Here is a 24,149-nt window from a genome sequence, read left to right as displayed (position 1 = left end):
AAATTACCTCTTAGCATGATGGATCATGAAGTTCATTATTTCTCGCTCAATTCAAAAATGTTCGTAGCCAGTGCTGTATTCTCAGTTTCAGTTCGTATCCCTAGACACGTGTTTCGTGATTCTTCACTCATCAGTAGGGAAAAAGCAAAGTTCATAGGTTGTGGTGCGTGCTGCCTTGTCTCTCAGGACCAGTTCCACTCACAGCATGAAGGTGCAGGCTCCCGAGCTCGTCAGCTCACAAAATTTAAACAGTTCAAAGGGTGGGGAGCGCACCAGACACACCCCAACGAAATTACCTCTTAGCATGATGGATCATGAAGTTCATTATTTCTCGCTCAATTCAAAAATGTTCGTAGCCAGTGCTGTATTCTCAGTTTCAGTTCGTATCCCTAGACACGTGTTTCATGATTCTTCACTCATCAGTAGGGATAAAGCAAAGTTCATAGGTTGTGGTGCGTGCTGCCTTGTCTCTCAGGACCAGTTCCACTCACAGCATGAAGGTGCAGGCTCCCGAGCTCGTCAGCTCACAAAATTTAAACAGTTCAAAGGGTGGGGAGCGCACCAGACACGCCCCAACGAAATTACCTCTTAGCATGATGGATCATGAAGTTCATTATTTCTCGCTCAATTCAAAAATGTTCGTAGCCAGTGCTGTATTCTCAGTTTCAGTTCGTATCCCTAGACACGTGTTTCGTGATTCTTCACTCATCAGTAGGGAAAAAGCAAAGTTCATAGGTTGTGGTGCGTGCTGCCTTGTCTCTCAGGACCAGTTCCACTCACAGCATGAAGGTGCAGGCTCCCAAGCTCGTCAGCTCACAAAATTTAAACAGTTCAAGGGGTGGGGAGCGCACCAGACACGCCCCAACGAAATTACCTCTTAGCATGATGGATCATGAAGTTCATTATTTCTCGCTCAATTCAAAAATGTTCGTAGCCAGTGCTGTATTCTCAGTTTCAGTTCGTATCCCTAGACACGTGTTTCGTGATTCTTCACTCATCAGTAGGGAAAAAGCAAAGTTCATAGGTTGTGGTGCGTGCTGCCTTGTCTCTCAGGACCAGTTCCACTCACAGCATGAAGGTGCAGGCTCCCGAGCTCGTCAGCTCACAAAATTTAAACAGTTCAAAGGGTGGGGAGCGCACCAGACACGCCCCAACGAAATTACCTCTTAGCATGATGGATCATGAAGTTCATTATTTCTCGCTCAATTCAAAAATGTTCGTAGCCAGTGCTGTATTCTCAGTTTCAGTTCGTATCCCTAGACACGTGTTTCGTGATTCTTCACTCATCAGTAGGGAAAAAGCAAAGTTCATAGGTTGTGGTGCGTGCTGCCTTGTCTCTCAGGACCAGTTCCACTCACAGCATGAAGGTGCAGGCTCCCGAGCTCGTCAGCTCACAAAATTTAAACAGTTCAAGGGGTGGGGAGCGCACCAGACACGCCCCAACCAAATTACCTCTTAGCATGATGGATCATGAAGTTCATTATTTCTCGCTCAATTCAAAAATGTTCGTAGCCAGTGCTGTATTCTCAGTTTCAGTTCGTATCCCTAGACACGTGTTTCGTGATTCTTCACTCATCAGTAGTGAAAAAGCAAAGTTCATAGGTTGTGGTGCGTGCTGCCTTGTCTCTCAGGACCAGTTCCACTCACAGCATGAAGGTGCAGGCTCCCGAGCTCGTCAGCTCACAAAATTTAAACAGTTCAAGGGGTGGGGAGCGCACCAGACACGCCCCAACGAAATTACCTCTTAGCATGATGGATCATGAAGTTCATTATTTCTCGCTCAATTCAAAAATGTTCGTAGCCAGTGCTGTATTCTCAGTTTCAGTTCGTATCCCTAGACACGTGTTTCGTGATTCTTCACTCATCAGTAGGGAAAAAGCAAAGTTCATAGGTTGTGGTGCGTGCTGCCTTGTCTCTCAGGACCAGTTCCACTCACAGCATGAAGGTGCAGGCTCCCGAGCTCGTCAGCTCACAAAATTTAAACAGTTCAAGGGGTGGGGAGCGCACCAGACACGCCCCAACGAAATTACCTCTTAGCATGATGGATCATGAAGTTCATTATTTCTCGCTCAATTCAAAAATGTTCGTAGCCAGTGCTGTATTCTCAGTTTCAGTTCGTATCCCTAGACACGTGTTTCGTGATTCTTCACTCATCAGTAGGGAAAAAGCAAAGTTCATAGGTTGTGGTGCGTGCTGCCTTGTCTCTCAGGACCAGTTCCACTCACAGCATGAAGGTGCAGGCTCCCGAGCTCGTCAGCTCACAAAATTTAAACAGTTCAAGGGGTGGGGAGCGCACCAGACACGCCCCAACGAAATTACCTCTTAGCATGATGGATCATGAAGTTCATTATTTCTCGCTCAATTCAAAAATGTTCGTAGCCAGTGCTGTATTCTCAGTTTCAGTTCGTATCCCTAGACACGTGTTTCGTGATTCTTCACTCATCAGTAGGGAAAAAGCAAAGTTCATAGGTTGTGGTGCGTGCTGCCTTGTCTCTCAGGACCAGTTCCACTCACAGCATGAAGGTGCAGGCTCCCGAGCTCGTCAGCTCACAAAATTTAAACAGTTCAAAGGGTGGGGAGCGCACCAGACACGCCCCAACGAAATTACCTCTTAGCATGATGGATCATGAAGTTCATTATTTCTCGCTCAATTAAAAAATGTTCGTAGCCAGTGCTGTATTCTCAGTTTCAGTTCGTATCCCTAGACACGTGTTTCGTGATTCTTCACTCATCAGTAGGGAAAAAGCAAAGTTCATAGGTTGTGGTGCGTGCTGCCTTGTCTCTCAGGACCAGTTCCACTCACAGCATGAAGGTGCAGGCTCCCGAGCTCGTCAGCTCACAAAATTTAAACAGTTCAAGGGGTGGGGAGCGCACCAGACACGCCCCAACGAAATTACCTCTTAGCATGATGGATCATGAAGTTCATTATTTCTCGCTCAATTCAAAAATGTTCGTAGCCAGTGCTGTATTCTCAGTTTCAGTTCGTATCCCTAGACACGTGTTTCGTGATTCTTCACTCATCAGTAGGGAAAAAGCAAAGTTCATAGGTTGTGGTGCGTGCTGCCTTGTCTCTCAGGACCAGTTCCACTCACAGCATGAAGGTGCAGGCTCCCGAGCTCGTCAGCTCACAAAATTTAAACAGTTCAAGGGGTGGGGAGCGCACCAGACACGCCCCAACGAAATTACCTCTTAGCATGATGGATCATGAAGTTCATTATTTCTCGCTCAATTCAAAAATGTTCGTAGCCATGTGTGACGGGGTGGACGCGGGGCCACCCGGCTTACCTGTCTCACCTCTCTTTGAACAGCATACAGGGGCCTGGCGGGGAGCTGAGGAACAGGACGACTCGGACTCGGACGATACAGGTGGACCCTGTTACTTTAACTGGGCGGAGCTGGACAAAGACATCGTCACTGGACACGCCCCCTCGACTCAGGTAAAGGACGCCCCGGAACACACTCAGGTGTGTTATGCACTCGGAGGAGGCGGAAGTGAGAGCGACGGAGAGAGAAGAGGAGAAGAGGACGAGCGGAGATTGAGGACGGCGACGGAGGAGAGGCGGGAACGGCGGAAAGAAGAGGAGGCAGGAGAGGAGACGAGAGAACATCGGAGGCAGGAGGCAGGAGAGGAGACGAGAGAACATCGGAGGCAGGAGGCAGGAGAGGAGACGAGAGAACATCGGAGGCAGGAGGCAGGAGAGGAGACGAGAGAACATCGGAGGCAGGAGGCAGGAGAGGAGAAGAGAGAACATCGGAGGCAGGAAGCAGGAGAGGAGACGAGGCAGGAGGACGAGTCGGGACTGGAGGAGAGACGACGACGGGGAAAGCCAGGAGGCCATCAGGAAGGCTCTTCGCCCAGCCACACTTCATCGAGGGAAGTGTGGCTACCAGAGGTACGGTCACGGCTTGCGGGCTGGGCGGGCTTTAAGTGGGCGAAACCACCGTAGCCGTACAATACTCACATCCTATGCACTACCCCACCCTCACTACCCAGCACCCTAGAACCGAGTTGTGCACGTGTGAGTCCTCACTCCCTTTCCCTGTGATAACGGTCCGACCAGGATCCTAAAGCACTGTTGTTGTTTTTCCTTTACCCCCTGACGAGACGGCTCGACACCGTGGAGGAGAAGGACCAGACTCCCAGTCCCAGAAGACACCGGGACGAGAGGAAAACAGCATCGGAGAAACGCCTACAAAGACTGACGGAAGAGGCAGAGTCAGCACTTCCCTATTACCGGAAAACCCTAAACCGCAAACGCACTTTTAAGTTAATAAAGCCAGCGTTACCCAGAACCCCGGTGTCTGTGAGTCTCCTTGAGGGGGTATTACCCAACGCAGCAGCCCCGTCCCCTCTCTTACCTAAGGTCCAAGCCCCGGGCGACCCCGAAGTGCCACAAGTGGTGGAGAATGCGGGTAGTGCGATAGCCATCTGGGACACGACGATGGAGGAACTACTGCAACGGTTAGTGAAGGGACAAGAGCAGTTGGGGTGGGCAATCGAACAGCAGATAGCCACAGCACAAGCGGACAGAGACGTACTCAGAGACTCCGTAACAAAGACCCTGGGGGAGCTGCAGCCGCTAAGGATTGATCAAGCCGGCAATCCAGTGCGGGAAGTAAGAGCAACCCCCACCCCCTCCGGTATATCCCTTCAAAAATATATAGCGGGAGAGGACCCGGATGCCTTCCTTGTAAATTTTGAGAGGGTAGCCCTCGCATGCGGATGGCCCTTGGAGAAATGGCCATTTTTTTTGGCACCTCTGCTGACAGGCGAAGCCCAGGCCGCGTACCAGGTGGCCAATGGAAACGGACAGACGCCCTATGCCCAGATAAAGGTCATCATCCTCGATCACCTAGGGTTAGACGCAGAGGCATATCGCGTCCGCTTCCGTAAGGAACGAGGAAACCCCGGCGAGAACCCTAAGACTCTCTTCTTTCGCCTAAAGGCAGCCGCCGATAAGTGGCTAACCCCCGCACAGAGCAACAAGGAGGCTATCATGGACAAAATATACTTAGAGCAATATCTAGAGGCTCTACCATTCGGGACCCAACGGTGGTTAAGGCAACACTCTAACCTGACCACCGCGCAAGCCATAGAAATGGCCTCGACATTTTCAAGGGCCCAACCCCGGCTATACCCCATGGAACCTGAAAGGAACCCTAGACCCCCGCATCGTGTCGACAGGAAACCCCGACCCCCTCCTGGGCTACCTGCACCTAGACCGGTGCATCCAGAATTGACCCCATTAAGAGGCCCTCAATGTTTCGATTGCGGCACCTGGGGCCACATTGCTCGGTTTTGCCCCAAGAAGAGGACACAGGAAGAACCCATGGAGGTTGGCTATCTACCCAGACCGGTGATGTTTTCAGCGGAGCTGGGAGGAGCATACCACGTGAGTGTCCTGGTGAATGGCAGGAGCATCAAGGCTCTGTTGGACTCGGGGTGCAAACAGTCGGTGATGCAGGGTAGGTTTGTGTGTGTTTCCCAGATAATACCAGAGTCCCTAGTACATATAAAGTGCGTCCATGGGGACGTGAAGAGCTACCGGGTAGCTTGTGTCCCCTTAGAGTTGGAAGGGGGGCGGAAGACAGTGGTGAAGGTTGGGTTGTTGGACAGCTTACCGGAAGAGCTCATATTAGGAACAGACAACCCACACTTCCTGGATCTTTTTTCTGAGACCTTGAAAAGAGGGGGAGTACAACCAGAGCCTGTACTCATAGCCCCTGATCCCTGGGAGGGCGACAGAAGCTTTCAGTTCGCCCAAGCCAATGACTCCACCTTGTTTAACGCCTGGGAACAAGCTCATGCAGAACAGGATAATCCCAATCCCAGATACCCCCGATTCTTGATACAGGACGACTTGCTATACAGGCAGGGGAAGCAAGATGATCCCAAGCAGCTCCTTGTCCCGGTATGCTTCAGAGAACAGGTTATGTTCTATGCCCACACACATCTATTAGCGGGACACATAGGCAGTGAGAAAACCACGCAGAACATCTTAAAGAATTTCTATTGGCCAGGGGTCTATCAGGACATCAAGAGCCACTGCCAGACCTGCGACGTGTGCCAACGCAAAAACGTGCACAGACCCCCGGCTGCTCCACTGCAACCACTACCGATCATAGGGACCCCGTTCGAGAGAGTGGCGATGGATCTCATCGGGCCCCTCCCAAAGACCGGCAGAGGAAACCAATACGCCCTGGTCATTGTGGACTACGCCACCAGATATCCCGAGGCTTTTACCACTCAAATCACCCACCTCCAAAAACATCGCGGAGAAGTTCCTGGAATTGTTCTCTCGGGTGGGATTCCCGAAGGAGATACTCACTGACCAGGGCACTCCGTTTATGTCACGGGTTATGAAAGAGGTGTGCCACATGCTAGACCTACATCAAATCAAAACATCGATCTATCATCCCCAGACAGACGGGCTTGTGGAGCGCTATAACGGAACACTAAAAAGCATATTAAAGAAAATGTTGGCCGCTAACCAGACCGACTGGGACCGTTTGCTTCCCCTGGCACTCTACGTTATGCCAGTACCCTTTGGTCAGGTCCAGGGTACTGATGAATCTAGCTTCCCCCAATTTCTCAATTAACTCATCGATCCTTGGTATGGGGTAGGCATCGAAGGATGATACCGCGTTGAGGGCCCAGAAGTCCATACAGAACCTGCTACTCCCGTCTGGTTTCGGCACCATCACGATTGGGGATGACCATTCGCTTTTTGATGGACGGACGACTCCTAGGCGGATCATTTCTTTCACCTCCCTGCTGATAGCTTCCCGTTTGGCCGCCGGTATTCGATATGGTCGTTGTTTGACGATGATCCCTTTCTGGGTCTCAATCCGGTGTTCAGCCAGGTTAGTGGAACCGGGTAGGTCCGAGAAGACGCCTGCACATCGGTGTAGGACCTTTTGTAGTCCTTCTCGTTGTTCTTGGTATATCTCATCGTTGATGACAAGGTCGTGTATCGTATCGTCATTCTGGTGGTCTTTGTCCGGGCTCGTGTAGGCGGTGAGGGGAGGCACCCCTAACCACTTTTTCAGGACGTTTATGTGGAAAATTTGACTCTTCCGTCCGGGTAGGCGTAGCCGGTAGGTGGTGTTCCCGATGGTTTCCAGAACTTGATAGGGCCCCTGCCACTCCGTTTGAAATTTCTTCGTGGTTGAGGGTAACAACACCAAGGCCCAATCGTGCACCTCGAGCTTCCTCCACTTCTTCCCCTTGTCATAGTGGGATTTTTGCTTGGTTTGACTCTTCTCCAGTTGTGAATAAGCCAGTTCCCTTATCTTTCCTATCTGGTTTCTGAGAGCCTGGCTGTATTCAAGCAGCGTTTTCGTGCCTCTTGTGGGTTCGGCTTCCCAATACTCTTTTGTCATGTCTAGTAGGCTCCTGGGGTGTCTACCGTATAGCATTTCGAACGATGAACAGCCAAGACTGCTCTGTTTTTGCCCTCGTGGTGCCATTACGCGAAGAAGACCGCAAGAAAACAGCGTTTTCTACCCCCGACGGTTTGTACGAATTTACCGTACTCCCTTTCGGATTGCACGGAGCCCCAGCAACATTTCAAAGGCTGATGAATGAGGTGCTCCGGGAACATCAGGCCTACAGTTCAGCATACTTGGACGACATCATAATCTTCAGCCCCGACTGGGAGACACACCTACAACATCTGGAAACCGTCCTGCTTCAACTAATCAAAGCCGGTCTTCACGTTAATTCGAAGAAATCGAGGATCGGATTTCAAAAGGTAAAATACCTCGGATACGTGTTGGGTCACGGACTCATAGAGCCACAAGATGAGAAGGTCCGAGCTATTGCAGACACCCCGTTCCCCACCAATCTCCGAGACATGAGGGCCTTCCTGGGGTTGGTGGGGTACTATCGACGGTTCATTCCCTCATTCTCAGCCATAGCAGCCCCCCTCACAGATACCTTGAGGAAACAAACTCCAAAAATCGAGTTTCTGAATCCCACCCCTGAGATGAGAAAGGCGTTCTTGTCCCTCAAGAAAACGATAACATCCCGTCCAGTGCTAGCCTCTCCTGACTTTACCAGACCCTTCGTATTGCACACAGACGCCTCCGACTTCGGGATCGGGGCTGTATTGTCACAGGTTTCAGAGGAAGGGCACGACCACCCCATCTTGTTCATTAGCCGAAAATTGTTCCCCAGGGAGGTGAGATACCCCACGATCGAAAAAGAATGCCTGGCGATCAAGTGGGCAGTGGATAAACTACGGTATTATCTGGAGGGACACACATTTAGCTTGTTCACCGACCATGCCCCTCTACTATGGATGAGCCGCAACGCATCCAATAACCCCCGAGTCATGAGATGGTTCCTATCATTGCAGCCCTTTTCATTCAAAGTCATGCACAAAAAGGGGAAGGAAAATGTTGGTGCGGATTTTCTGTCCAGGTATCCTCTCCCCGATCGGGAGAATCTTAGGGGGGAGGTGTGTGACGGGGTGGACGCGGGGCCACCCGGCTTACCTGTCTCACCTCTCTTTGAACAGCATACAGGGGCCTGGCGGGGAGCTGAGGAACAGGACGACTCGGACTCGGACGATACAGGTGGACCCTGTTACTTTAACTGGGCGGAGCTGGACAAAGACATCGTCACTGGACACGCCCCCTCGACTCAGGTAAAGGACGCCCCGGAACACACTCAGGTGTGTTATGCACTCGGAGGAGGCGGAAGTGAGAGCGACGGAGAGAGAAGAGGAGAAGAGGACGAGCGGAGATTGAGGACGGCGACGGAGGAGAGGCGGGAACGGCGGAAAGAAGAGGAGGCAGGAGAGGAGACGAGAGAACATCGGAGGCAGGAGGCAGGAGAGGAGACGAGAGAACATCGGAGGCAGGAGGCAGGAGAGGAGACGAGAGAACATCGGAGGCAGGAGGCAGGAGAGGAGACGAGAGAACATCGGAGGCAGGAGGCAGGAGAGGAGAAGAGAGAACATCGGAGGCAGGAAGCAGGAGAGGAGACGAGGCAGGAGGACGAGTCGGGACTGGAGGAGAGACGACGACGGGGAAAGCCAGGAGGCCATCAGGAAGGCTCTTCGCCCAGCCACACTTCATCGAGGGAAGTGTGGCTACCAGAGGTACGGTCACGGCTTGCGGGCTGGGCGGGCTTTAAGTGGGCGAAACCACCGTAGCCGTACAATACTCACATCCTATGCACTACCCCACCCTCACTACCCAGCACCCTAGAACCGAGTTGTGCACGTGTGAGTCCTCACTCCCTTTCCCTGTGATAACGGTCCGACCAGGATCCTAAAGCACTGTTGTTGTTTTTCCTTTACCCCCTGACGAGACGGCTCGACACCGTGGAGGAGAAGGACCGGACTCCCAGTTCCAGAAGACACCGGGACGAGAGGAAAACAGCATCGGAGAAACGCCTACAAAGACTGACGGAAGAGGCAGAGTCAGCACTTCCCTATTACCGGAAAACCCTAAACCGCAAACGCACTTTTAAGTTAATAAAGCCAGCGTTACCCAGAACCCCGGTGTCTGTGAGTCTCCTTGAGGGGGTATTACCCAACGCAGCAGCCCCGTCCCCTCTCTTACCTAAGGTCCAAGCCCCGGGCGACCCCGAAGTGCCACAAGTGGTGGAGAATGCGGGTAGTGCGATAGCCATCTGGGACACGACGATGGAGGAACTACTGCAACGGTTAGTGAAGGGACAAGAGCAGTTGGGGTGGGCAATCGAACAGCAGATAGCCACAGCACAAGCGGACAGAGACGTACTCAGAGACTCCGTAACAAAGACCCTGGGGGAGCTGCAGCCGCTAAGGATTGATCAAGCCGGCAATCCAGTGCGGGAAGTAAGAGCAACCCCCACCCCCTCCGGTATATCCCTTCAAAAATATATAGCGGGAGAGGACCCGGATGCCTTCCTTGTAAATTTTGAGAGGGTAGCCCTCGCATGCGGATGGCCCTTGGAGAAATGGCCATTTTTTTTGGCACCTCTGCTGACAGGCGAAGCCCAGGCCGCGTACCAGGTGGCCAATGGAAACGGACAGACGCCCTATGCCCAGATAAAGGTCATCATCCTCGATCACCTAGGGTTAGACGCAGAGGCATATCGCGTCCGCTTCCGTAAGGAACGAGGAAACCCCGGCGAGAACCCTAAGACTCTCTTCTTTCGCCTAAAGGCAGCCGCCGATAAGTGGCTAACCCCCGCACAGAGCAACAAGGAGGCTATCATGGACAAAATATACTTAGAGCAATATCTAGAGGCTCTACCATTCGGGACCCAACGGTGGTTAAGGCAACACTCTAACCTGACCACCGCGCAAGCCATAGAAATGGCCTCGACATTTTCAAGGGCCCAACCCCGGCTATACCCCATGGAACCTGAAAGGAACCCTAGACCCCCGCATCGTGTCGACAGGAAACCCCGACCCCCTCCTGGGCTACCTGCACCTAGACCGGTGCATCCAGAATTGACCCCATTAAGAGGCCCTCAATGTTTCGATTGCGGCACCTGGGGCCACATTGCTCGGTTTTGCCCCAAGAAGAGGACACAGGAAGAACCCATGGAGGTTGGCTATCTACCCAGACCGGTGATGTTTTCAGCGGAGCTGGGAGGGGCATACCACGTGAGTGTCCTGGTGAATGGCAGGAGCATCAAGGCTCTGTTGGACTCGGGGTGCAAACAGTCGGTGATGCAGGGTAGGTTTGTGTGTGTTTCCCAGATAATACCAGAGTCCCTAGTACATATAAAGTGCGTCCATGGGGACGTGAAGAGCTACCGGGTAGCTTGTGTCCCCTTAGAGTTGGAAGGGGGGCGGAAGACAGTGGTGAAGGTTGGGTTGTTGGACAGCTTACCGGAAGAGCTCATATTAGGAACAGACAACCCACACTTCCTGGATCTTTTTTCTGAGACCTTGAAAAGAGGGGGAGTACAACCAGAGCCTGTACTCATAGCCCCTGATCCCTGGGAGGGCGACAGAAGCTTTCAGTTCGCCCAAGCCAATGACTCCACCTTGTTTAACGCCTGGGAACAAGCTCATGCAGAACAGGATAATCCCAATCCCAGATACCCCCGATTCTTGATACAGGACGACTTGCTATACAGGCAGGGGAAGCAAGATGATCCCAAGCAGCTCCTTGTCCCGGTATGCTTCAGAGAACAGGTTATGTTCTATGCCCACACACATCTATTAGCGGGACACATAGGCAGTGAGAAAACCACGCAGAACATCTTAAAGAATTTCTATTGGCCAGGGGTCTATCAGGACATCAAGAGCCACTGCCAGACCTGCGACGTGTGCCAACGCAAAAACGTGCACAGACCCCCGGCTGCTCCACTGCAACCACTACCGATCATAGGGACCCCGTTCGAGAGAGTGGCGATGGATCTCATCGGGCCCCTCCCAAAGACCGGCAGAGGAAACCAATACGCCCTGGTCATTGTGGACTACGCCACCAGATATCCCGAGGCTTTTACCACTCAAATCACCCACCTCCAAAAACATCGCGGAGAAGTTCCTGGAATTGTTCTCTCGGGTGGGATTCCCGAAGGAGATACTCACTGACCAGGGCACTCCGTTTATGTCACGGGTTATGAAAGAGGTGTGCCACATGCTAGACCTACATCAAATCAAAACATCGATCTATCATCCCCAGACAGACGGGCTTGTGGAGCGCTATAACGGAACACTAAAAAGCATATTAAAGAAAATGTTGGCCGCTAACCAGACCGACTGGGACCGTTTGCTTCCCCTGGCACTCTACGTTATGCCAGTACCCTTTGGTCAGGTCCAGGGTACTGATGAATCTAGCTTCCCCCAATTTCTCAATTAACTCATCGATCCTTGGTATGGGGTAGGCATCGAAGGATGATACCGCGTTGAGGGCCCGGAAGTCCATACAGAACCTGCTACTCCCGTCTGGTTTCGGCAGCATCACGATTGGGGATGACCATTCGCTTTTTGATGGACGGACGACTCCTAGGCGGATCATTTCTTTCACCTCCCTGCTGATAGCTTCCCGTTTGGCCGCCGGTATTCGATATGGTCGTTGTTTGACGATGATCCCTTTCTGGGTCTCAATCCGGTGTTCAGCCAGGTTAGTGGAACCGGGTAGGTCCGAGAAGACGCCTGCACATCGGTGTAGGACCTTTTGTAGTCCTTCTCGTTGTTCTTGGTATATCTCATCGTTGATGACAAGGTCGTGTATCGTATCGTCATTCTGGTGGTCTTTGTCCGGGCTCGTGTAGGCGGTGAGGGGAGGCACCCCTAACCACTTTTTCAGGACGTTTATGTGGAAAATTTGACTCTTCCGTCCGGGTAGGCGTAGCCGGTAGGTGGTGTTCCCGATGGTTTCCAGAACTTGATAGGGCCCCTGCCACTCCGTTTGAAATTTCTTCGTGGTTGAGGGTAACAACACCAAGGCCCAATCGTGCACCTCGAGCTTCCTCCACTTCTTCCCCTTGTCATAGTGGGATTTTTGCTTGGTTTGACTCTTCTCCAGTTGTGAATAAGCCAGTTCCCTTATCTTTCCTATCTGGTTTCTGAGAGCCTGGCTGTATTCAAGCAGCGTTTTCGTGCCTCTTGTGGGTTCGGCTTCCCAATACTCTTTTGTCATGTCTAGTAGGCTCCTGGGGTGTCTACCGTATAGCATTTCGAACGATGAACAGCCAAGACTGCTCTGTTTTTGCCCTCGTGGTGCCATTACGCGAAGAAGACCGCAAGAAAACAGCGTTTTCTACCCCCGACGGTTTGTACGAATTTACCGTACTCCCTTTCGGATTGCACGGAGCCCCAGCAACATTTCAAAGGCTGATGAATGAGGTGCTCCGGGAACATCAGGCCTACAGTTCAGCATACTTGGACGACATCATAATCTTCAGCCCCGACTGGGAGACACACCTACAACATCTGGAAACCGTCCTGCTTCAACTAATCAAAGCCGGTCTTCACGTTAATTCGAAGAAATCGAGGATCGGATTTCAAAAGGTAAAATACCTCGGATACGTGTTGGGTCACGGACTCATAGAGCCACAAGATGAGAAGGTCCGAGCTATTGCAGACACCCCGTTCCCCACCAATCTCCGAGACATGAGGGCCTTCCTGGGGTTGGTGGGGTACTATCGACGGTTCATTCCCTCATTCTCAGCCATAGCAGCCCCCCTCACAGATACCTTGAGGAAACAAACTCCAAAAATCGAGTTTCTGAATCCCACCCCTGAGATGAGAAAGGCGTTCTTGTCCCTCAAGAAAACGATAACATCCCGTCCAGTGCTAGCCTCTCCTGACTTTACCAGACCCTTCGTATTGCACACAGACGCCTCCGACTTCGGGATCGGGGCTGTATTGTCACAGGTTTCAGAGGAAGGGCACGACCACCCCATCTTGTTCATTAGCCGAAAATTGTTCCCCAGGGAGGTGAGATACCCCACGATCGAAAAAGAATGCCTGGCGATCAAGTGGGCAGTGGATAAACTACGGTATTATCTGGAGGGACACACATTTAGCTTGTTCACCGACCATGCCCCTCTACTATGGATGAGCCGCAACGCATCCAATAACCCCCGAGTCATGAGATGGTTCCTATCATTGCAGCCCTTTTCATTCAAAGTCATGCACAAAAAGGGGAAGGAAAATGTTGGTGCGGATTTTCTGTCCAGGTATCCTCTCCCCGATCGGGAGAATCTTAGGGGGGAGGTGTGTGACGGGGTGGACGCGGGGCCACCCGGCTTACCTGTCTCACCTCTCTTTGAACAGCATACAGGGGCCTGGCGGGGAGCTGAGGAACAGGACGACTCGGACTCGGACGATACAGGTGGACCCTGTTACTTTAACTGGGCGGAGCTGGACAAAGACATCGTCACTGGACACGCCCCCTCGACTCAGGTAAAGGACGCCCCGGAACACACTCAGGTGTGTTATGCACTCGGAGGAGGCGGAAGTGAGAGCGACGGAGAGAGAAGAGGAGAAGAGGACGAGCGGAGATTGAGGACGGCGACGGAGGAGAGGCGGGAACGGCGGAAAGAAGAGGAGGCAGGAGAGGAGACGAGAGAACATCGGAGGCAGGAGGCAGGAGAGGAGACGAGAGAACATCGGAGGCAGGAGAGGAGACGAGAGAACATCGGAGGCAGGAGGCAGGAGAGGAGACGAGAGAACATCGGAGGCAGGAGGCAGGAGAGGAGAAGAGAGAACATCGGAGGCAGGAAGCAGGAGAGGAGACGAGGCAGGAGGACGAGTCGGGACTGGAGGAGAGACGACGACGGGGAAAGCCAGGAGGCCATCAGGAAGGCTCTTCGCCCAGCCACACTTCATCGAGGGAAGTGTGGCTACCAGAGGTACGGTCACGGCTTGCGGGCTGGGCGGGCTTTAAGTGGGCGAAACCACCGTAGCCGTACAATACTCACATCCTATGCACTACCCCACCCTCACTACCCAGCACCCTAGAACCGAGTTGTGCACGTGTGAGTCCTCACTCCCTTTCCCTGTGATAACGGTCCGACCAGGATCCTAAAGCACTGTTGTTGTTTTTCCTTTACCCCCTGACGAGACGGCTCGACACCGTGGAGGAGAAGGACCGGACTCCCAGTCCCAGAAGACACCGGGACGAGAGGAAAACAGCATCGGAGAAACGCCTACAAAGACTGACGGAAGAGGCAGAGTCAGCACTTCCCTATTACCGGAAAACCCTAAACCGCAAACGCACTTTTAAGTTAATAAAGCCAGCGTTACCCAGAACCCCGGTGTCTGTGAGTCTCCTTGAGGGGGTATTACCCAACGCAGCAGCCCCGTCCCCTCTCTTACCTAAGGTCCAAGCCCCGGGCGACCCCGAAGTGCCACACCAGTGCTGTATTCTCAGTTTCAGTTCGTATCCCTAGACACGTGTTTCGTGATTCTTCACTCATCAGTAGGGAAAAAGCAAAGTTCATAGGTTGTGGTGCGTGCTGCCTTGTCTCTCAGGACCAGTTCCACTCACAGCATGAAGGTGCAGGCTCCCGAGCACGTCAGCTCACAAAATTTAAACAGTTCAAGGGGTGGGGAGCGCACCAGACACGCCCCAACGAAATTACCTCTTAGCATGATGGATCATGAAGTTCATTATTTCTCGCTCAATTCAAAAATGTTCGTAGCCAGTGCTGTATTCTCAGTTTCAGTTCGTATCCCTAGACACGTGTTTCGTGATTCTTCACTCATCAGTAGGGAAAAAGCAAAGTTCATAGGTTGTGGTGCGTGCTGCCTTGTCTCTCAGGACCAGTTCCACTCACAGCATGAAGGTGCAGGCTCCCGAGCTCGTCAGCTCACAAAATTTAAACAGTTCAAGGGGTGGGGAGCGCACCAGACACGCCCCAACGAAATTACCTCTTAGCATGATGGATCATGAAGTTCATTATTTCTCGCTCAATTCAAAAATGTTCGTAGCCAGTGCTGTATTCTCAGTTTCAGTTCGTATCCCTAGACACGTGTTTCGTGATTCTTCACTCATCAGTAGGGAAAAAGCAAAGTTCATAGGTTGTGGTGCGTGCTGCCTTGTCTCTCAGGACCAGTTCCACTCACAGCATGAAGGTGCAGGCTCCCGAGCTCGTCAGCTCACAAAATTTAAACAGTTCAAGGGGTGGGGAGCGCACCAGACACGCCCCAACGAAATTACCTCTTAGCATGATGGATCATGAAGTTCATTATTTCTCGCTCAATTCAAAAATGTTCGTAGCCAGTGCTGTATTCTCAGTTTCAGTTCGTATCCCTAGACACGTGTTTCGTGATTCTTCACTCATCAGTAGGGAAAAAGCAAAGTTCATAGGTTGTGGTGCGTGCTGCCTTGTCTCTCAGGACCAGTTCCACTCACAGCATGAAGGTGCAGGCTCCCGAGCTCGTCAGCTCACAAAATTTAAACAGTTCAAGGGGTGGGGAGCGCACCAGACACGCCCCAACGAAATTACCTCTTAGCATGATGGATCATGAAGTTCATTATTTCTCGCTCAATTCAAAAATGTTCGTAGCCAGTGCTGTATTCTCAGTTTCAGTTCGTATCCCTAGACACGTGTTTCGTGATTCTTCACTCATCAGTAGGGAAAAAGCAAAGTTCATAGGTTGTGGTGCGTGCTGCCTTGTCTCTCAGGACCAGTTCCACTCACAGCATGAAGGTGCAGGCTCCCGAGCTCGTCAGCTCACAAAATTTAAACAGTTCAAGGGGTGGGGAGCGCACCAGACACGCCCCAACGAAATTACCTCTTAGCATGATGGATCATGAAGTTCATTATTTCTCGCTCAATTCAAAAATGTTCGTAGCCAGTGCTGTATTCTCAGTTTCAGTTCGTATCCCTAGACACGTGTTTCGTGATTCTTCACTCATCAGTAGGGAAAAAGCAAAGTTCATAGGTTGTGGTGCGTGCTGCCTTGTCTCTCAGGACCAGTTCCACTCACAGCATGAAGGTGCAGGCTCCCGAGCTCGTCAGCTCACAAAATTTAAACAGTTCAAGGGGTGGGGAGCGCACCAGACACGCCCCAACGAAATTACCTCTTAGCATGATGAATCATGAAGTTCATTATTTCTCGCTCAATTCAAAAATGTTCGTAGCCAGTGCTGTATTCTCAGTTTCAGTTCGTATCCCTAGACACGTGTTTCGTGATTCTTCACTCATCAGTAGGGAAAAAGCAAAGTTCATAGGTTGTGGTGCGTGCTGCCTTGTCTCTCAGGACCAGTTCCACTCACAGCATGAAGGTGCAGGCTCCCGAGCTCGTCAGCTCACAAAATTTAAACAGTTCAAGGGGTGGGGAGCGCACCAGACACGCCCCAACGAAATTACCTCTTAGCATGATGGATCATGAAGTTCATTATTTCTCGCTCAATTCAAAAATGTTCGTAGCCAGTGCTGTATTCTCAGTTTCAGTTCGTATCCCTAGACACGTGTTTCGTGATTCTTCACTCATCAGTAGGGAAAAAGCAAAGTTCATAGGTTGTGGTGCGTGCTGCCTTGTCTCTCAGGACCAGTTCCACTCACAGCATGAAGGTGCAGGCTCCCGAGCTCGTCAGCTCACAAAATTTAAACAGTTCAAGGGGTGGGGAGCGCACCAGACACGCCCCAACGAAATTACCTCTTAGCATGATGGATCATGAAGTTCATTATTTCTCGCTCAATTCAAAAATGTTCGTAGCCAGTGCTGTATTCTCAGTTTCAGTTCGTATCCCTAGACACGTGTTTCGTGATTCTTCACTCATCAGTAGGGAAAAAGCAAAGTTCATAGGACACACAAAAGACACCAGCAACTGCACGCGGAAGGCCAGCGCCGAGATCGGGTGGGTCTCTATGCCATAGCCCATGCAAAAAATTGGTGAGTGGCTGAGGGGGGGGGGGCATCACACAAGCAACCACAGAACAAGGAGCAGGACTATTTCCCCCTCAACCCGGACCCTTGAACATTAGGCCACACCACATCAGTAAAGCGGAAAGCACCCGATCCACCCCTGTGGAGTCGAGGGGTCCAAAAAGCTGCCAGGCAAAAGCGTTGCAGAGACGATCCAGAGAGTCATTGGCATTGTACAGCAAATTTAGCCACTTGAGCACAGGTGAGGCGTGGCACACATCGGACACCCCTCTCCTCCTCCTTGTGCACGCTCACTGCACTTCATCTACCAAAGACCATGGGCAAACCAGAGGAAAGGCAATCAAAACTCTCCTTCGAGAAGAACAGTGCCAGACAGATGGACTCTGAGGCAGAAAAAGGCACCGCCACCTGTCCTCCGGGAGGAATTAACGACCAGGATCTGGACCTTAAAGAGATCCTGCTAGAGGTAAGGTCCAGTTTGAAAAATATTGTCGCAAAGCTAGACCTGCTCACTGCGTGCCAGGACTAGGTGAAACACAGAGTCGACGTTCATGACTCCTGCTTAGAACATTTAGGAACACGCATGAGCGGGGCGGAAGATAGCCAGACCACCACATCCGAACATCTCCTATACATGGATAAAGTCCTAGATCTGATCAAGTAAAAGAATGAGGACCTCGAGGCCCGATCAAGGAGAAATAACCTCCGGAATATTGGAGTCAACAGCCATTCCAAAAATGGATGACTTCATAGAGACAATGTTGCTAGATCTCTTTGGACCTCAACTATCTCTAGTCTTCATAGAGAGGGCCCATAGAACCCTGGGTCCGCGGCCGCCCCGGGGACACCACCTCACCCTATAGTAGCTGGTTTGTTAAACTACTAGGGCCGAGACACAGTCCTCCGTGCGGCAAGAGAGAGAGGCCAGATTCAGTACAAAGTGATAATCTATCCTTTTTTCCGGACTTCAAGTGGTGGTGCAGTTAGCAAGACGCGATTTTCAGCCACCCAAAAAACTCCTACAGCAAGCCAACCTGAAATACGCCATGATTGACCCTGTCAAGATACGAGTATCACAGGATGGGAAAATATATCACTTCACAGATCCTAAAAAGGCCCTCAAGTTCGCCAAGAAACAGATACAACCTAAGAACTCACAGGGAGCGTCTTCTCAGGCCCTTTCTGATGCACGGCTGAGTGACAATGATTAAATAGAACTTGGTGCTGTTCTGATTTGGCATGCGCAGAAGAAGACTTGGTCCCACTATTGGCTGCTGACATTCTTCTGTACTGCATTCCATTTAGTAGTAGGTTGTAATTTTTTTTCACAGGCCTAGTCGTGTCCCTCTTTGCGGATGACATCACCTTACGTAATCCACCCCGAACACAATCCCTTGCCACTAATTTGCGAAATATACGCTTTGGTGACATGTCGGGAATTCAAATTAACTAGGCTAAGTACACGCTACTTCTAACAGAGGCTACAGCTTCATTTTCCATGGAATACCCACTCCAATGGGCAAGTGGCCCTGTTAAGTACTTGGGTATCCATGTATGTAATGACACAGAGAACGTTTGGAGGGACAACTTTGGCAACGTAGTGATCTGGCTTAAGGATAAAATTCCCATATCTCTGGCGGGACGAATCGCCATTGCAAAAATTGTGATTCTACCCGAGTTCTTTATTTGTTCGTGAGCATGCTTATACTAATCACGCAAGCTTTTTTTAAGAGACTTCGGTCTAATCTTATAGCACTAATCTGGGCAGAGAAGCAACCTCATGTGAAATACGATCGCTTAACGTTGCCACAAGCACAAGGCGGAATGGAGGCGCCAGATTTACAGCTGTATACGTTATGCGCCCAAGCACACTTTTTACACTATTGGACACATCCCACACCCTTCCAACCACATGTTGCGGTGGAAATAGACAAAATCTGCCCGTGCCCGATCTCGACAGCCCTATTTCTTCCGTTCAAGCGGCCGGGCCTCGAAATAGATACTCGACAGTGCTTGAGGTGGGCATGGATGGGGTTGTCGCGACGCATGGGACACGTGTGCGTCAATGCCCCGTCGATTCCTGTGGCGAAACACCCAAAGCTGCCGCAGATGGAAGAAGGCGGTGCCTGGGCTCGTGCTAGTAAGCTTGGCATCCACACTTTTGCAGATTTCTACCCAAATGATCAGTTCCTTGACCCCCTGCCCTGAATCCTGTCACAAGCGCTCCCCTGGACACTCTTCTGTACTATCAATTACGTGCAACTAGCCGGACAGTATTTGATACATTCCCAGGCCCCGCAAACACTTACAGCGCTAGAATACATTTACAAAACCAGCTCTGCAAGCAACTCATTACATCTCTGTACAACCATATGCACCGCCTCAGGGCCTGTGACAGACACACCTTTCCGGAAGCTTGGGGAAATGACCTCCTCTTACAGACAAGCAGTGGACATTCTGCTGTGGCCAACTCGAGTTTCTGTCCCCTAATTACAGCTTACGCCTCATCCATTTCAAATTCTTGCACCGCATATACTGAACCTCAGCTCAAACCGCTCAAACACATTGCATGGGCTATATCCAGGTTCTCACTGTGCACGCTGCCCTATGCTGAGGGCGGATTTCCTCCACCTTGCCTGGCAATGCCCGCTATCGCTACCAACTGGGGAGAGATATTTTACACCATTGGGAAAATCATAGACACACCACTAGACCTCCCCCCCCCCCACTATTGGCAATGTGGCGGGTGTGGACCGCGGCGCCCGGAAACTTGTCACACTGATGCTACATCTAGCAAAGCGCAGAGTTGCAATGAACTGGGGGCGCCCCAGGGCACCACAGGGCTGACAATGGCTCAAGGACGTTGCATATTGTCACGAGCAATTGACCAACTACTGGGAACTGATGCCACTGAGGTCTCGCCCTCATGATATATGGGAGCCTTTCACCACCTATCTCCGGCTTTCAGAGCCCCCCTCTGCTATCCCCTCTGACAGCCCCTCTGAAATGATGTGTATTGCACCCTGGATGAAAACTGGAGAGGGCACCGAGGGGACCCCCCTGGGCCCTCGCGGGGAGGGAGGGGTGGAGCCCTTTCTGAGATTCTGCAAATACTCTTCTTTTTCTCACTGTGTCCCGTGAGTGTAATGATATAAATTGCAACAGTGCCTATGATGTACGTGCTATGTCGCACAAGTCATCGTTCTGCATAATGTGTGTAACATTACCAATGCTTTAAATAAAGTTTAAATAAAAGTATGTAAAAGCAGCTATGTAGAGTAATGTATCACCCAAAGCCTGGTCACAGCGCTCTTCTGTAGATACAGACACCGAGGTAAGTTATAGGAGTTTGAAGATTGGAGGACTGAAGGCCAAGCGGCTACGGAAATCCAAGAACAACCAGAAAAAACAAGAGTGGGGAACTCGAGGCTGGGCCCACGTAAGCACAGGTATCGCAACATGATAAGTTGCTAGAAAAGCAACACATGTGACCAGAATTATTTCAAGGTCCCCACTTAATGATCACAATGCCCATCTTTTTCCATCTTGAGGTGGGCACGAGCTGGGACAGGGTTTAGTAGTTTGACCGCCCTCAGTTTGTCCTCGTTGAGAGGCGCCCGACACATGCGCTTTATTCTGGTCTATGAATGTCTATAGAAAAGCACACTCAGGGTCCTGTTTGCACCCAGAGCGAGGAGGCCTGCGTTCCCACCAGGTGATGCTTGGGTTACTTTCCCTTGCTAAATTGTTTACAGATAAGTAAACAAACAGCAGAAGCTGTATACAAAATAAACCATGTGGTCTGGGTGTAGGCTCTCCCACCTCAATGCCTGAATTCCCTCCTTGCTATGGAACCAGCAGGGTTGCTACTGGGGAAGGAAAGGAGTAGGGTGCAGGGGAGAAGGACATTATGAAAACAATACCCAGTTTTGAGTTGCGTTAGTCTTTATAACCACCGCTGTGCATATCAACACTTGTACCCCTTTCTGTTTCAGGCGCACGTGACCTTCCATGATGTTTCTACTTATTTTTCGGAAGAGGAGTGGAGGCTTCTGCAGGACTGGCAGAAGGAACTTTACAGCAATGTCATGAAGGAGATTCACCAAGCTTTGCTCTCACTGGGTAAAGTTCAAAGTTTTCCTCCTTCTGCAGGTTTCATGATATATTATTTATCTATGTGTGCCTGTTATATTTTACTTTCTAGATTTTGCTTTCATTTTAAATCTGTGAATTATGTTAAATAATTTTTGCTCCAGAGATAAAACTAACATAATGACAAATCATTCACCCAACATAGTGGCTGAGTCTAGTATTTCCATAGGATGCACTGCAGCTGTCTTGAAACTGCGCATTGTGTCGCTGATTAAATAAGCAGGGTCTACGCGGTGGCATCTTATGCTTATTAGTTCGCAAACAGCAGGGTGATTGGTTTCAGCTTTCTTGGAAAGGGCAACGAATTCCATGGAGTAGCTCGTCGGTTTTAGAAATGTCGTCCACAAGACTGTACGTGAGAAGGAAGGAGCCCCAGACCTGGCATTAGGCGTTTATCCTAGGAGGCTGGAATGGTTGGGGCCAGTTTTGCAGCAGTGTGGCAGATTTGTTACTGGGAGTCGATTTTGCAACATCTGCTTCAATATCAGCCCCCAGTATCAAAATCAGCAAGCGGCGTATCCAGCCTCCAGGGTCGTACCGTGCTTCCCCAGGGGCTGGTCAGAGGGATAGGGCTGCTTTGGGTTCCCAGTCCGGCCCTGTATGCCCTGGGGGGGAACTGAGTCTAGATGACGGTGATGTCTATCCAGATGAAGAGTTTATTGAAAGAGACAAGTGATTTTAAAAGAGAGTCTGGCAGTCAGCGCAGTGAATGCTGGGAGGCGAAGGCAGGATCATGTTCATAAAGGTGAGAAAAAGGACACACAGCAGTGACCCTTCTGCTTCAGGTGAAAATAAGAGCAGGAAAGGCCTTTGTATATCAGTCTCACTTAATCAAACTGAGATTTTAATGAACACCGGAGTAAAATACAAATCCCATATTGTGAATGGCTTAAAAGTCAGAAATGTTGGTGCAAACAACGTTAGGGGTGAGATGTAAGAGTGGTTAGCCCGGTGCAGTGAATCAGGTTATTGTTGTTTGGCTTCAGTCGAGCGAGCTGCCAACTAGTGCATGATTGCTGGTAAACTGCGTTTAAACTGCAGCTGCTATGAGGCAGACCAGTGACGTGGGTAAGACATTAAAAAGCAGAGGGGAGAGAAGAGAGGTCTGTGAAGCAGAACAAGTTATAGGAGAATGAGAAACAGTCAAGGAGGCCTGTTTGGTCCTGGTAGTTACACCATTTGCTAGGTCAAGGCTCAGTTGGACATCTTCTCTGCTGTCTAAAGGCCGACCAGAAGTGCCCATTACAGACCATGTCTAAAGTGTGAGACGTGGCAAGAACAGAATGCAGGGTGAGAGTCCCATCGTTTTAAGAGTCTGTATTTCAAGAGCTCTATAAATTCCTGATTGATGGATTGAGCAACGCAAGCTCCAAACCATCCAGGACACCTCTGCCAGACTCGTCCTCGGAACCCCTCAACACGAGCACATGACCCAACACCTACGAGACCGCCACTGGCTCCCCATCGGGAAGAGAGTAACCTTCAAGCTACTCACCCACGCCTACAAATCCCTCCACAACATCGGACCCAAATAACTCAACAAAAAAATCTCCTTCCACGTACACAAAAGTAACCTCCGCTCTGCCGATCTCTCCCTGGCAGAGACCCCACGCATCCGCAGAACCAGAGCAGGCAGCAGAGCCTTCTCCTACGTCGCACGAGCTCCCAGTCAACATCAGACGCTCCCCTATGCTGCACACCTTCAGGAAGAGCCTCAAAACCTGGCACTTCGACTGATCCAGAGGCACTCCCCCCCCGTTTCCCCCCCCCCCCAGCGCCTTGAGACCCTCACAGTGAGTAGCGCACTTCACAAATCCCTGATTGAGTGATGTGGCAAACAGAGCCTTCTCCGTCACATGATTCAAACGGCAAACATAATCGTGTGTCTTTGGTTGAATTTTCTCTAAGAATTTTTGAAAGTGTATGAAAACAATTATCTCATCAATTTTGTAATGGGAGGCAGTCAAATTGCCACTAGATTCTCTGTTCGATTGAACCGAATGTAGTATTTCTACTAGTGAAGAAAATATGAACTATATAACAATAGCTGTGTGTTCAGGGCTGGACGCCTCCCCATAATCCAGATCCGGGTCTTTCTCTGTCCAAGGTAAGGGCGGCAATTTTCAGAAGCCATGATGTCACCACACACTCGAATATGTGATAGGCAAGTGTTCTCGAGAAGCTGTCACCTTCTCAGGAGGAAAGGGCCTAAAGTGTAAAGAACCTTCTTGTTGATTAAATCTTCACAGTGTTGAAGAAACCCAGGCGAGGAAGTCCCAGGAGTGAAGAATCAGGATCAGCAAGAGGAGGGATCGAGGAATCGAGCAAGGAACGCAGATCCGTTGCGATGCACCCTCCAACCAGACTTATAACTTTAAATAGTAAAAGAACAGGAAAAGGAAATGTTATGTTATGTTATGTTAATGATTTGTTTGAGCGCGCAGCTGCCTCCAGCCAAGGGGCGTCCCGGCGCTAACCGTATCATTGAACCAGAAAAGGAAACTGCAAGAGAAAAGGACCTAAGTCAGAGGGAAAAGAAAAGTCTTAATGGCTTTCCGAAAAGGGAGAAGCTCATCGATGCTACGAATAGATACAGGCAAGGAATTCCACAGTTTGGCTGCCAACAGTCGGAAGGAACGACCTCCAACACGGCAGAGTCTGAACTTAGGTATGTTTACCAGATGTTGACCTAAGGAA

At 50.7% G+C, this 24,149-nt stretch overlaps 1 protein-coding gene across 1 annotated transcript in view; it reads left to right on the top strand.

Annotated features, from left to right (window-relative positions):
• The window catches only part of LOC144826182 (uncharacterized), a 456,019-nt gene that overhangs the window by 348,898 nt on the left and 82,972 nt on the right, over nt 1-24,149 (top strand). The window contains 1 exon segment of the mRNA XM_078684576.1: nt 21,296-21,452. Coding sequence (XP_078540702.1) covers nt 21,296-21,452 — 157 coding nt within the window.

Source organism: Lissotriton helveticus, chromosome 3_2, assembly GCF_964261635.1.
Source record: "Lissotriton helveticus chromosome 3_2, aLisHel1.1, whole genome shotgun sequence".
NCBI lineage: Eukaryota > Metazoa > Chordata > Amphibia > Caudata > Salamandridae > Lissotriton > Lissotriton helveticus.
The sequence above is the reverse complement of the archived record's forward strand: the minus strand, read 5'-3'. Positions and strand labels throughout refer to the sequence as shown.